General features: G+C 41.2%; 1 protein-coding gene across 2 annotated transcripts in view; it reads right to left on the bottom strand.

The window, feature by feature from the left end:
• Window positions 1-7,167: 7,167 nt before the first annotated feature.
• Window positions 7,168-14,360, bottom strand: part of jag2b (jagged canonical Notch ligand 2b) — a 41,568-nt gene continuing 34,375 nt past the window's right edge. For both annotated transcript variants that reach the window (XM_040017581.1, XM_040017580.1), the window contains 9 exons: window positions 13,718-13,834; window positions 13,402-13,429; window positions 12,797-12,882; window positions 11,818-11,931; window positions 11,416-11,531; window positions 10,776-11,024; window positions 10,550-10,681; window positions 10,167-10,317; window positions 7,168-10,039 (listed from right to left, as the gene is read on the bottom strand). In XM_040017581.1, coding sequence (XP_039873515.1) covers window positions 9,519-10,039; window positions 10,167-10,317; window positions 10,550-10,681; window positions 10,776-11,024; window positions 11,416-11,531; window positions 11,818-11,931; window positions 12,797-12,882; window positions 13,402-13,429; window positions 13,718-13,834 — 1,514 coding nt within the window. In that variant the 3' untranslated portion in view covers window positions 7,168-9,518. The remainder of the gene's footprint in view (window positions 10,040-10,166; window positions 10,318-10,549; window positions 10,682-10,775; window positions 11,025-11,415; window positions 11,532-11,817; window positions 11,932-12,796; window positions 12,883-13,401; window positions 13,430-13,717; window positions 13,835-14,360) is intronic.

The raw sequence follows: 14,360 nt of genomic DNA, 5'->3' as shown, positions 1-14,360 counted from the left end.
TGTTCTAGCTGCAAGCTACGGGTACTATTAGGCTACTAGCTAAAGTTAGCTAATGAAGAGTGTATATGTTACAGCAATGTCAGCAGGTAATATTAAGGTTCAAATCCACCACAAATAAAACTCTTTTGCTCAACATCACACTTAAAGCATGTGAACAAAGTATACTAGAATTCCAAAATATAAGTTTATGTTCTGTAGAGATATATATCTACGATAAATTATGTAGTATTATAAAATTACAAAATTACTATGTAAAGTGAAATCAGTGTTTTAATGCTAAGGTTGTAAAGGAATGGGGAAATATTTCATTTCAATTGAGCTAACATTGCCTAGGTTGGCCTTGAACAGTTATTTCTAGATTTATTTACTTGAGGGCAATCTTGTGAATGAAATTGTTGGCAGATAATTTGGTCAATTTTGTGTTGAAGTTACAAGATAAAATAGAACAGCATTGTAAAATGAGGTTGTATGATTCACAAGACCAATACCGCATGAAAAATAATTACACACACAACACACACACTCAATCACTGACTAACCTAACATGTAATTCTTGAGGTGGTGGGAGGAAACTGGATTACCCATTGAGGACCCATTCACACACAGGGAGAACACATACTATTTTGCCAAAAGTATTCACTCACCTATGCAAATCATAGCATTCAGGTGTTCCAATCATTTTGATAGCCACAGTTGTATAAAATCAATACACTTGGCATGCAGACTGCTTCTACAAACAATTGTGAAAGAATTGGTCGCTCTCAAGAGCCACGATAGGATGCCTCTCGTGTATCCAGTTGTCCAGTTGTGAATTTTTTTTGCTTCCACTGTCAACTGTTAGTGGTATTGTAACATAGTGGAAACAACTGGGAATGACAGCAACTATTAGAAATCAGTGGATATGGGGCACATAGTGCACAGAGGTTGCCAACCTTCTGCAGTGTCAATCACGATAGACCTCCAAACTTAATTTAGCCTTCAGATCAGCAGTGCGTAGAGAGGTTCATGGAATGGGTTTCCATGGCCAAGCAGCTGCATCCATGCCATACATCACACAATGCACAATGCAAAGCGTTGGATGCATCGATGATAAGCCCTTCACCACTAGACTCCAGAGCGGTGGAGACGTATTCTTTGAAGTGAGAAATCACTTCTTTTTTCTTTTGTCAACATACCAAGACATTTTGGATCATTTCAGGGTCCTAGTTTCATGGGAACAGTTTGTCTATGGCCCAATATGACTGCCCTCCAGTGCAAAAAGAAAGGTACATAAAGACATGGATGAGGGAGTTTGGTGTAGAAGAACTTGACTGACCTGAACAGAGTTCTGACCTCACCCCGAGAGGACACTACTGGGATGGACTAGAGTGGAGACTGTGAGCCAAGCCTTCTCCTAGTGTCTAACCTCACAAATGCACTGCGAAACCCCACAGAAAGCCTTCACAGAGGAGTTGAAGCTCTTGTAGCTGAAAAGGGTGGGCCGACATCATATTAAAGCCCATGGATTAAGAATGGGATTTCACTCAAGTTCATATGCGTGTGAAGGCAGACAAGCAAATACTTCTAGTGTAAAAACCTTTACACAGATAGGTTCAAACCCAGAACCTTGATGCTGTTAGGCAACCGTGCTAAATACTGCATAATCGCATCACTTCAGTTAGTTATTCATCAAATGGTTTTAAAACCTAGCAAAAAGTAAGGAAATTTGTGTTTGATTGATTATTTCTTTGTTGTAAAATCCTTCTTGGCAGTTACTCTTATATGACTGGAAAGCCTATTAATTTCTCCTTAAATAGTGCTACATCTCTAAAGGAAAACAGCCAAGTTTAGTATGTGGGCTGTGCCCATTAAAAACTTGCCAAATCTTTTCTGCCGTTGCCCAAAAGCTTAGCTTGCTATTGGATGTTGTTTTGAGATTCTAGTAGCCCAGGTAAGGACAAGCAGGTGCCTGATTAGTGCAGCACCTGTGAGCAAGGACCCTGCTACAGTGGTCAGTTGGTGTCAAGTATACCAGATTTGACTGAACTAGATCAGACCCCGATGCCATATACTCAGCCCACAAATACATTTTATATAAATGAATAACATAAACAATCGACCAAACACAAATTTCCTTCCATTTCTGGTAAGTTTAAATTGTAGCCTACATGTATACTTTTGACTCTGTGTGAATTGGAGAAAATCCTAAATAAATTCAAACTTGTATCAGTGCAGAGCCACTAAAAGTTATCGTGACAATTCTGCCCATGATGAGTGTCGGTAAACTTGTGACCACAACAGTAAAAACATCACTATAGTGCTTCACTGTGTGTATTGCCAGTTACCTTTGAGTTTCGTTGCACTTTACATTATTGCAATTTGCTTATGAGTAGCTCCTGAGGGTGTTTTACACTCCCTGGTGTCTCTTGGGCTGGGAGAGGGGCAAATTGACCTTGCGTATCACTGCGCAGAGTGTAAGGTTACACTGCACACTGTCATTTGAGCATGTACAAACAGACATGCATGGAATATGTGGAGGCAAATATTGCAAAATCTCAAAAAAGCACAGCCCTGACCATAAGTGTTTCCATCTTCATAATCATGTAATGTATGCACTTTGTTTTTCACTACCAGTTGCTAAAGAACACGTTTAACCAACAAGTGCTGTGCATGCACTGGCATCAAGCCACTGCATGAGCATGCATGTACAAGAGTGGCTGCCGACTGTGGTAGGGAAGTAGATTAAAATTCACAGTTTGTTTATCCTCTTTTGGCCTCTTGACCTTTCCTTTGACCCTGCAAAATCCAGCATGTTTGTTTTGAATTGCTTCCATGGTTGTGAAGAAGAATGATTTACATTTAAATATCTATGTACGCACACAATCCCCAGAGGACAACTAACATTGTTTTTGAGGATAGGCAGCTAATCTACCTCTCAGTGTTGTTTAGAGCTAAAACTATTAGTCAATAAATAGAATTTTAATCAATCAAAATTGAGAAATTTTTATTATCACTGCTTAAAAACAAAACAAAACAAAAACAAATTACTCCATAAAATCCTTTTTCCTGTTACCTTTAATGTGAAATTTTTATATATTTATGAATTTGAAATAATGATCATCAGACTGATCAATATTAGAAATAGTTATAATTAAGAATCAGTTTAAATTTCAGTGATTAAACCTCTGTCTGTGTTGCATTATCTATTTGTCTCAGTGTAAATGCTAGGTTTAGCCACAAATCATTTAATTTTCATCTTAATCTTTGTTTATTTATATGCATGGCATTCATACACACACACACATACACACATCGAACAGCTGTCCCAGAAAAGCTGTTATGGATCTCTGTTGCACTCCTGCAGCCCCAGCCATCTCCTTCTCTCTGCCAAGACTGTGCCCTCCCCGCCTTCTGGTGCAGAGGGTACGTGTCGGGGTTTCTGCAGCGCCAAAAGAGACCTGCAGTGCCAGTAAACACACCACTCCCCCAGCACACATACACAGACTCAGTCAGTACACTGTTGCTTGTTTCCCTGCCTTAAACAACCCACAGTGCCAGCTGCAGCCCCGCTGTCCACCAGCACGTGCCAGCTTGATGTCCAATAAGGGCCACGTTCAGCGTGTGTACGTGTGAGCAGACCTTATGTGTGTATGTGTGTTTAAAGGGACGAGGGGCTTAGCCTTAAATCCTGTCACCCAGCTGCCTCTACAGTCAGATGGTCCCAAAGACCCACATCAACAGATGTACAGAGCAGCTACAGCGAGCAGAGCAAACAGAAAAAAATACCATCTCAGACTTAGTCAGTCTGCCTGTGTGTGCAGAGGGAGTATGTGTCTATAAAAGAGTGTACAACCTCCTCTGAATTAATGAAGCAAAGCAGTCGTGACCTTTAATATTTAGCTGTTTATGTCCCTTGTGAATCCTTTCAGCCATTTTGAGCTGTCTGTAGTAGTACTACGTGTTTACAAATGCAGCACTGAAATGTCCTTGGCTGTTGTGGAGAGCCACTTTTGGAATCTGGTGTCAGTTTCCTGATGCAGTCTGGGGTATGTGGGGGGAATTGATGCCGACAGTCACAAAAGCAACTTGGCATCACACTCCTACTTCCTTGTACCAAGCAACAGCAATAAATAAATATTGGTATGCTTCCAGATTAGACTTAAAAATTGATGTTGGTATTAAAAGCAGAAACAGATTAAATGTAGGTCAAGCAAATAACGTTTTACAGAGCATATTGTAAAAGCTCTCTAATGGCAAATTTGTGATTCAGAATGCTGGACTATATACATAACAGACTTAATCAGAATATTAGTTTCCTGTTAACCTTTTCCCAGCTAGAACAAAGCTACAAGTAAGTGCATGTAAGTGGAGTGACAAATGCCACATAGCTAAATTTTTTACAGCATGTGTGATGCCGTCACTGATCTCACAGTTCTTAGCTGGGACTCTTATGACTTTGAAAACGATGTAAGTACAGAAGATCGAGTCAATCCAAGATTCCGTCAATATAACACGTGAAAAAAGCATAACAGTAAGAGCTACACAACATATGCATGCTTTAATAATAACCTCCACTCTTTAAGCTTCGGATTTTCCACAAGATATTGGAACCTAATTGCACGGATTTGTTCTCAATCACTGTCCAAAGACGAAGAGAATTAATAAATCTTTAGCTCAATGACAGCTTCCCAGCTTTTGGATGGGGTCTTGGTTAGGCCTCTGAGAAGGCTAATCAAGTTCTTCTAAACCAAATTGTGTTTTCTGTCATATATACACTGGACAGAATGGAGAAGAAAGATGACTTTGAACATGGCGTAGCTGTTTTCACCAGAAGGGCTGATCTGAGTATTTCAGAAACTGCAAAGATTTTCCCACAAAACCATTTCTAGTTTGTTCCAAAAAGAGAACATATCCAGTGAGAGACAGTTCTCTGGGAGAAAATGCCTTGTTGAGACATACATACAAACACATGCAGAAAAGCACAACACAGCCAACCTTGAAGTGGATTGGCTACAGCAGCAAAGAACCACACTAGTTGTCACTCATATCAGCTAAGAATAGGAAACTAAGGCCAAAATTCACATGGGCTCACCATAATGACATTGACAATGACACTCAGATGGTAGGGTCAGAAGTTGGCATAAATAGCATGTGAGCATGGATCTATCCTGCCTTTTATCAACAGTTCAGCTTGGTTGTGGAGGTGGTTTAATGGACTGGAGGATATTGAGCATTATTTAATGTTACAGCCTATCTTGGTAATGTTGCTGACCACGTCCTTTAATTTGGGATCACAGTCTACCAATCTTCTGATGGCTCCTTCCATCAGGATAAGGTCACAAAGTTAAAATAGTCTCAAACTGGTTTCTTGAACCAGTTTAGGTTCATTGTACTCGAACTGCAGTCACTTTCAGATTGGTGAAGGCTTCCACAGCCACCAGATCTCAATCTAATAGAGCATCTTTGGGGTGTAGTGGAACGAGAGATTCACATCACGAATGTGCAGCTGACAAATACACAGAAACTGTGTGATGCTATCATGTTAATATGAGCCAAAATCTCTAAAGAATGTTTTCAGCACCTTCATGCCATCACTTATAAAGACATTGCTCAAACCATACTGTGGTCCAAGCCTAGATTTGCAAGGTGTACTTAATAAAGTGTGATCTAGCTTGATGGTGCATGCATATGTTACACGTGACCAGAGAAAACAACTTATTTCATACAGAGAATAAACTGTACCAAGCCCTAACTGTATAAATTAAATATGGATTATTTTGAACTGTGAATTATCCAGAGATACTCCACTAGAGTCCAAGGGTAAAAATATGGAGATAGAAAGCATGATAGCCCCCCTTAAAGGACCTCATACAGAGCAGGAGGAGCATGGCCATGCTCAAACAAATTGTTTGTTTAGAGCACAAAGCAATAAATGCTGAGTCATACTACTAAAAGCAGCAAGAACTGCAGACAGTATTTCTGCAAAAATTAAACACCACATTCTGATATCGGTTACTCATGTCCACCAGATCTCTTTTACAGGATGTAATTATCCTAAGACCAGCCAAACCCTTCCTAAAATGATACAGTCATCTATATATTAATATATCCGTAAACATAATCAGCTGACTTCCCTTCTCCCACTATAACACCATCACTCCTACGAAACTGTAAGCTGATCTGGCTTTTCCGACAAAGGAAGGTCCCATTAGCACCAGCTGGGGCTACCCATGGGAACGAGGAGGAAAAAAAGTTGTCCCACCCACACCATAACATTACTCATGAAACATTCACATCCTTATGTGGCCTGGACGATCACGCCAGTCTCCCATTGGCAGAGAAGAGATCGGCCCAGAGCAGGAGACAAGATTCTATTGGTGTGGTGCGAGCATGAGTGATGACAGGACGGTGGGGAGGCTGGCGAGGTTATTGGATCAATCGATCCAGGTCCTTCGCAGACCACACAGATGAGGGCAAGGGCAAGTACTGCAGAAATTCAGAAGATGGCAGTTCTGGGGTAAATGCTAGCAGTTACAAGTTGTATTGTGTCATTACAAATACATGTACAGTTATTGAGCAGAAGTAAATTTAGTGAGCAGCTTATTTTGCCCACTTTGTGCTTTCGTCTTTATCCCTGTGGACAAATATTGCAAAATCATAGGGTGAACTGCTCCCAAAAGAATTACTACTCAACTATTCAATAATCGGCCTCTGGGCAACCACTTTCAATCACAAGGCTCAGTTGGTTTGTATTCCCACTTTTAAGTTTTTATTTTAAATCTGACATCCTATCTGGATGGAATTAGTAATGTGAATTTCTATGTATACCGATGACTCCATCATATTCCTATGTTATTGCCACCTTGATTGACCTTTTGTTTTGAGGACAGCCATTGATTGCACGTGCTTGCTTATCTGGTCCCCGTCTTTGAAACAACCATTTCAAGGGCAATGATTTCAGAGGTTCATTGTAGAATGACATACATCTTGGGTGTCCCACTATCTCCAATCGGCATTTTCTCTAGACTGACTGTAGTATAAGGCAAGATTTAATAAAAAAAAATAAAATGAAATACATTGACAAATCAGAATGTGTGTAATCGTTAAATGTTGCTGCTCAATTTACACTGGATGTGAATATTTAGGGGTGATTTTTGCACTGTAAACCAAATATTACAAGCGTGATCATGGTGTGTCAAAACTGCTTTAATAAATAGGTAGGATGATTATTTAAAACAATGAAACACCCTTTTTGCTTTGTACAAAATTAACGCATGTCCCTTGTACAATAAAATGTATACAATATGCATATTCAGCTTTTAACACCAGCAGTGATGCAGCTTTAATTGTTTATTTTGCTGTGTCCCATTTACAGAAATACAATGGCGTTTTGAGACAATGACATGATATGAAAAGGGGTAAAACTGTTCAAACTGAGTTGGTAACTTAAAACACATTTGCATGATGGCAAAGAAAAATCTGCATCTGCAAACATTGTTCCCTTCATTAAAGCATTTAAACCAAGCTAATGCTAATGCAAGATGTCCACATTTGACCCAACATCCACATTCAGAACTCTAAACTGCCAAGAGTGGACTGGTTTTTCTTTTGTTTTTAAACCATCCATATCTCCATGACAGTAAAGTGACAGCAGTGCACTTTACTCAAGCGAATAAAGCACACCACAGTACACCACAAGATGTCTTACCTGCCTTAATAGTGGAACAACATCAACAAAACAAAAACCAAAAAAAAAAAAAAAAAAAAAAAAAACCCCAACAACATAACACGACCACTGATAACACAAACAATGCATTGTTACATTAAGGCACCTGAAATAAAAGGGTTTGTGATGGGTTTATAAATGGTTTGGAAACTTGTTAAGGCTATAGTATTGGCAGCTTTAAAAAAAAAAAAAAAAAAAAAAAGAAACAATGAAAAAGAAAGCAAAAGAGCGGTTTGACCATAATAGCAATATGATTTTCTCTACAGCACTTACAAATAAATAGCAAGTAAATCTTAGGGCTAACAACAGTTAAGAGTAAAATTAAAGCATTTATAGTACATTTTCCTACAAAATAAAACATCCAGGTTATGCTTCCTACTTCTAACTTTGCCAATTGTGTATACACCCCCCCCCTAGAAAAAAAAACAACAACAAAACACTAAGGGAAGCTAATATTGAGACTGCATGCTAGACTGAAAGAAAAGCCAAAATAACATCAATGACACGAACAGGATGCCTAGTGATGCCTCGGCCCTGTGAAAGTTATTCTATCACATAATGTAAAAGTGAAAAACCAAAAACATCACTTTTTCTTTAATATTTCAAAACACATTAATACCCCCCCAAAAAAGACACCATTTATAAACCCTTCATAAATTCCTTCATAGGTGGTACCTCATTGTAAATGTTCCTAACTCTTAACTGCGGGACTCTGAGTATTAAGTGTTATAAAACCTGCCTATTTGGACTGGCATTAAATAAAAGGAATGGCGTTGTAAAAAAAATAAAAATAATATTAATCATAATAATAATAATAATAATAATAATAAAAATGTGTGACTTGTCTTTTAAGTTACTTATTTCAAATATACACAGCGACTCCTTTAGTATTTACATGTATGTACAGAGTATTCATTTCTGCTTTGATCAAATACCTTGAATGGCGTTGCTGTGAAATTGAAGTCTAAATGTACACATATCCCTTTGAGATTTGAGAACAAGGAGGTCAAACTGGGCAGCGCAACTTTGAGCCTGAACGCAGCTCTTAGAAAGGCACTTGCTACCAACTCAAATACTGCAAAAAATCGTCAAACAGAGCTTTCAGCCAAGAAAACGAGACAGGAGAAAAGGAAAACAAACAAACAAAAACAAGGAAGGCCACATAGTAGGCACTGGGGTTTCTGCCCCCTCTTCCCCTCCAGGCCAAGTGTTTTTGGTAAGGCTGGCGTGTGACGGCCACAGGTGGGCAAAGCTGGAAGGAAACTAGAGCAAAGGGAGAGTTTCCCCTGTTACTGTGAATGCAACAACAGTCCATGTCTCTAAAACCCTCCCCTTTCTCTCCCTTTAATGAGTATCTGCCCCAACAGACACTGAACAGGAACCCACTGATAGTTTAACAAAATCATACTCATCTGTAAACAAAACAAACAAAAATAAAATCATTATACAGCCTGTTTTTTTCCCCCTCAATCCATATCAGTGACTCACCATTTACCAACAAGTCCATAAACATAAATTGCAAGAAGCTTCTTTTGCCTCCTGAAATATCATTACATCTCAGCTCCTTCTGTGTACATGTAAAGGAAAATAAGGTAACAGAACGAAAAAAGGATGTTCACTGTGCTCTAGCCCTCCTGAATCAAAAATCACTTCAGGTGACAGTGACGAAAACATGAAAATGAAGCAAACAATGGCTTATATAAACAAAAAGCATTTTTTCCCCTTTCTTTCCAAAAATAGTCCAAACTAAAAATAGTCACTGCCTTGCAGCTTCTCTTGCTTCCACACTGCAACTCATTTGTTTATATATATCTCATACACAATAGTCTCTGAGGTCTTTCTGACCAGTCAGGACCGCACTGACATTTTTCCAGCGGTTGTCTTTGGGACTGTAGCCTGGGGTCCGGTGGGGGGCTTTGAGAGGTGAACTGGAGCTGTGCATGGTGCAGATCACTCCTCCACTGGGCCGCACTGCAGTTTTAGAGTACTTATAAACTAGCTGCTTTCCCGCCTCTGCTCCACCGCACTCCTCCTCGAGCTCAAGCTCGCCTTCCGTCTCCTCCTCCTCCTCATCATATGTCCGACAGGAGGGGCCCATGAGCTTTTTGCGCTCCTGCTCAGCCTCCCTGTTGCTTTCTTTCAGCTGCTGCTGCTCCTGCTGACGTCGCACAACGATCCGCAGTGGCTCCCACTGGTTGTTGACGCTGTCGTCGGCGGCTGATCGGGAGGTCCTCTCGCGCTCTTTTCTCCGTTTGCGTGTCCACCAAACACATACAATGATGCAGAAGAGGCAGAGCAAACAAAAGGCGACACATAGTAGAGGCACCAGGTAATCTGTTGACATCAACATGGAAGGAAATTGTAGAAAAGGCAAAGTCAGTAGGAGTGCGACGTCAGCAATAACTAAAAATGGCTGGCCCTATGAAACCATTGTGGAACATTTGCGTTAATCATTCCTTACCCACTGATGGACGCATGACCTGGGTTTCCACTTTGACCTCAATGACTGCCAGCATTATGGTGCTATTGTGCCGCTTGGACAAGGTGCCCACAATGGCACTGGCTGTCTCCTGGATCAGACTGTGGTCAGGTAAATCCTCTGGATGGAAAGACTGAGAACCAAATCAAAAAGAAAGGAAGAGATAAGACACCATGAAGTCCCAACCAAACATCTTATTGAGTGTGCCACTTGGGTTGTTTGGTAGGCACTGGCTGTTTGTGTATTTTATGCCCCCACCCATAAATCTGTGTCAATCAAGCTTGGTAAAATCTCCAACATGAGCTAGAATAAGGTTGTTTTAGAATGCAATGGAATAATCACCACTCTAATTCAATTTTACTTACTATAGCCACCTCTACAGCATCCTGATTTGAATGAGAGAGATCACAGAGAAGGAGAAGAGCGTGCTCTCTTGCCAAGTGTCTAGTATCAGGAAGATACCTCAGCTCAAAACAGATATTCTCCACTGTTGTTCCCTGTAGATATACACAAAAACCCAAAACGCATCAATCAGAAGCAACACAAAAAGTAGTTTAAACGGTTCAAAGCGATATGTGGCTGATTACTCACCGGTGGTACTTTGTCTCTGTTGAAAACGAGTGTTATGCGGCCGCAGCTGTTGTCCAAATGGCCGCTGTTTGGCTGGCACTTGGTGGTTACATGTGGAGGTGGAGGTCCAACCATTGAACAAACCCCCCACTGACGACAAGGGGGGGAGAAGCAGGTGAAGTAGCTATGCTCCAGACATTCTTGTCCAGCCGGACAGGACTGGTCACGGCCCGATGACTCGAGCCGGCACGGACGGCGACCACACAGCACCTGGTGTTACAAGGTCAAAATATTCACTTAGACGTGAGACAACATTCGCATTGCCATTTCTGTCTTGCGTCACTTGTCACCATGTTAAAATATCACGTGGGAGTGTGACTTCATATGAAAGCATTTTCATTCATGCTTCTGGAAATATTCCCTTGAATATAATATCCATTGTGAACTCAAAGACACAGAATGGAAGAGCTAATAACAGGACATCAATCAAGCCATCTAAAAATAGCACAAGTCCTGGAATCTGTTCAAAGGTGCGAAAGAAGAGTACCTTGAAGGCTAAACTCTAATCATAGGCGGTTATTTAACTTTAGGGTCCAGGAATAAGATAAACACGATGAGCTCTTAATCAGAACGCCGTTTTGATGGTAATTAAGTCTCTTACCTTTGTACAATCCACCTTGCCATCGAGGCAATGGCAACTGTTGCACTCCTCCTCCCAGTGGCTGCCATGTGGAAACTGCAGCCCAGTATAGTGGCAAGTTTTCCCAACGCCTATGACTATAGATAGGAAGAAAGAACCATGATGCACTTATGGAACAGTTTTAAAATCTCCAGCTGTCCTCCTGCAGCTCTCCTCTCTGGTCTAAGCCCCTTGCAGTAGATAACGACATTCGTAATTGCATGTCATAACCAGACAGTGAAAGCCCTCAGCTTAAACCACTGTGCCACTGGAGCTCATTCAATGCAACACTTGGTTTTTAAGATACTCCATGGTTTTAGCCAATAATGTAAATCTAAAGGAGGTGATTTCATCCTGAAATCACTTAAATTTGAGCGTGCTTACACTCTTGGCATCTGGCTCCCCTTCTTCCACGCGGACAGATGCATCGGAAACTATTGATCTCATCCACACAGGTGGCTCCATAGGCACAGGGTGAAGACTGGCACTCGTTTATGTCTACACAAAGAGGAAAAACACCAAAATTTAAGACAAAATGTTAAACCATTAGTTAGGTCTACGAGTCTTCCAAGCTCCCTGAAACTTGATGTTTTAAGTACTTTGAGCTACTGGGAAAAAGTTGACATCTTAAAACAAGACGTGGCCTTCTTATGCCTTTTTTGCAACCAGTCACCATGGGCTGTGCACTGTTAAATAAATGTTGTTCTACAGACAAAGTTAATTCAAAAAGATAGAAAATAACTATAACAGTCATATTTTCCCCCGCTCACAATCATATCTATCGCATTTGATGCTTTAGGGAAAAAAACAAAACAAACAACAAACAAAAACCGCCCCCCAATAACCCCCCCCCCCCCCCCCCCCTCCGAAAACAGCCAGTCAAAACTAAAAACTTCCAAAAAGTGCAAAATAAAAATCACAAAGCCTCGCCTCCCGTGTCAGTGGGAACCTCCAGGCCATTGTCACCCAGATTTCACATGAACATGTCTGAATGAGAATTTTCAAATTTAAGCCCCAGAAAAAAGGTGAAGGCTATCCGTCCAAAACAAAGGAGCAGAAAAGAAGAATTTCGGGGTCACTGGGTTATTTGTCTTCAATGTGTGAATATGTGACTGTGAGTACGGAGGAGGGATGACCTTTGACCCCCCAAGGCGTTAAAGGACTAAGAGAAAGTGAGAGGGGTCTGTCTCGGTCTCACATTTAGGTGTCAATACAGCCATCTTTTTCCACGCCCTATACTTTTTTCCACCCCTTGTTCCATGTAGCAATCCTCTTAATCATGTTCTCATCAGGAATATCATTGTGGTTGGTTTTAGCCATCGCATCCAAAATCGGTTCATCATAACCTCATGTCATCACTCACTGATTCTGCAGTCAGGTCCGGCGAAACCGGGGGCGCACTCGCACCGGAACCAGTTGACTCCGTCCACGCAGATCCCACCATTGTAACTGAGGGAGCAAAGAAACTGACAGTTAGATGAGGCCGTACATCCTTTCCAGCTACAACAAAGTACATCGATTGTGTGCCTTTGTGGGGGGGGTGGGGGGTGTCACAAGACTCAGTTCAACCCATCAATACAAGCCTCCACCTTTCAAATGCTAATAGGTGTGTCCAGTTCCTCCCCTCCCCTCCTCTCATCAGGCCTTCTTCCATTCCTCCTCAAAGCCAAGCTTCCCCCCCAGGTCGCACGGAAAGAATGGACACGTACACCCCCCTCTGCCATTCTACCCCCCACCTGCATTCACCACAGGGTAGGTGGGACTCTTGTCCTCCCCACAAAACTCCCACTTCTCACTGTCCTATTCAATATTTGAGCCCCCTCCTCTGCGAGATGCCCTTTGAGGCTTGATTTAAGGACAACTTCCACTGCTTTAGTGGCCCTTCACCCCTCTAGCCTGTAAGGTCTGAGTAAAGCGTGGAGATGAAGGAGCCAGGGAGGTGTGCAAGGAAAGAAAAATGTTACATACCATGGATGAGGGTCGCAGTCGTTTGTATCTGTTGAAGAAAAGAAAAAGTAATATATCATCTTTGTTGCATACGTGTGGCATGCTACCCCCCACATCTGAATTGACCGAAGTCTATTATTTATATGCATGTAATGCAGCAATAATCCCAGCCTAATAAGATCATGGGTTTCAAGCTTTTGTTACTTGCAAACTTTATAATAAAACTTAAATGTCCCATTGCAACAGATTTCACCTCTACTTCAAAAACAGTACACCCAACACACAATTATGGTGATTTTACCGTCAGTTATATTTAAAGTTATACAGTAAAACTAACTTTGTCCACAGGTGGGGCCTTCCCAGCCCTCTTTACAGATGCAGGTGAAGGTATCGCCTCCTCCCACACAAGTCCCTCCATTAGAGCAAGGACTGGAGGCGCATGTGCTGTTCTTAGCTATGGAAAGAGAGAGTGAGTCACGAGGTGCACTAGACTGTCAAAACCCAAAAGAGCAACACATACACAGGTATATGATTCCAAGCAGTGGAGCAAGTGGGTGATACTAAACTACCGGGAATAAAGTTACAGGTTTCCTACACATTATAAACTTACCGTACAGTCCCTATAGACAGTTATTTTATGTTCTACCAGCCTATATTTATCATCATTTTACTATTTTTTAGCAACAGGCTTGAATAATTACTTGTTACCTGAGTGTTTGTGAAAGGCGAGGTAATTTGGGACATGCTTGTCCCACTAATTCCAGCCAGCCTTTAAATTAGCTAAAAGTAAGCTCTCAGGGAGGTCCTCCTTGGAAGGCTAATACCATATTGGATTGTCTGAATCATCCACGCCATATGGCGGTGTAGCTTCTGCCCTCAGGTTATCATGTAAGGTCAACCGTTTGGTCTCTCATGAGTGCCATTCAGATATTTATAATGAGTTCTATTCTGCAAAAAAATGGGTACTTTGCTCACTTGTT

The sequence above is a fragment of the Simochromis diagramma genome, unplaced genomic scaffold, assembly GCF_900408965.1.
Source record: "Simochromis diagramma unplaced genomic scaffold, fSimDia1.1 OVJJ01000802.1, whole genome shotgun sequence".
Lineage (NCBI taxonomy): Eukaryota > Metazoa > Chordata > Actinopteri > Cichliformes > Cichlidae > Simochromis > Simochromis diagramma.
This window is presented reverse-complemented; position numbering and strand designations above follow the sequence as displayed.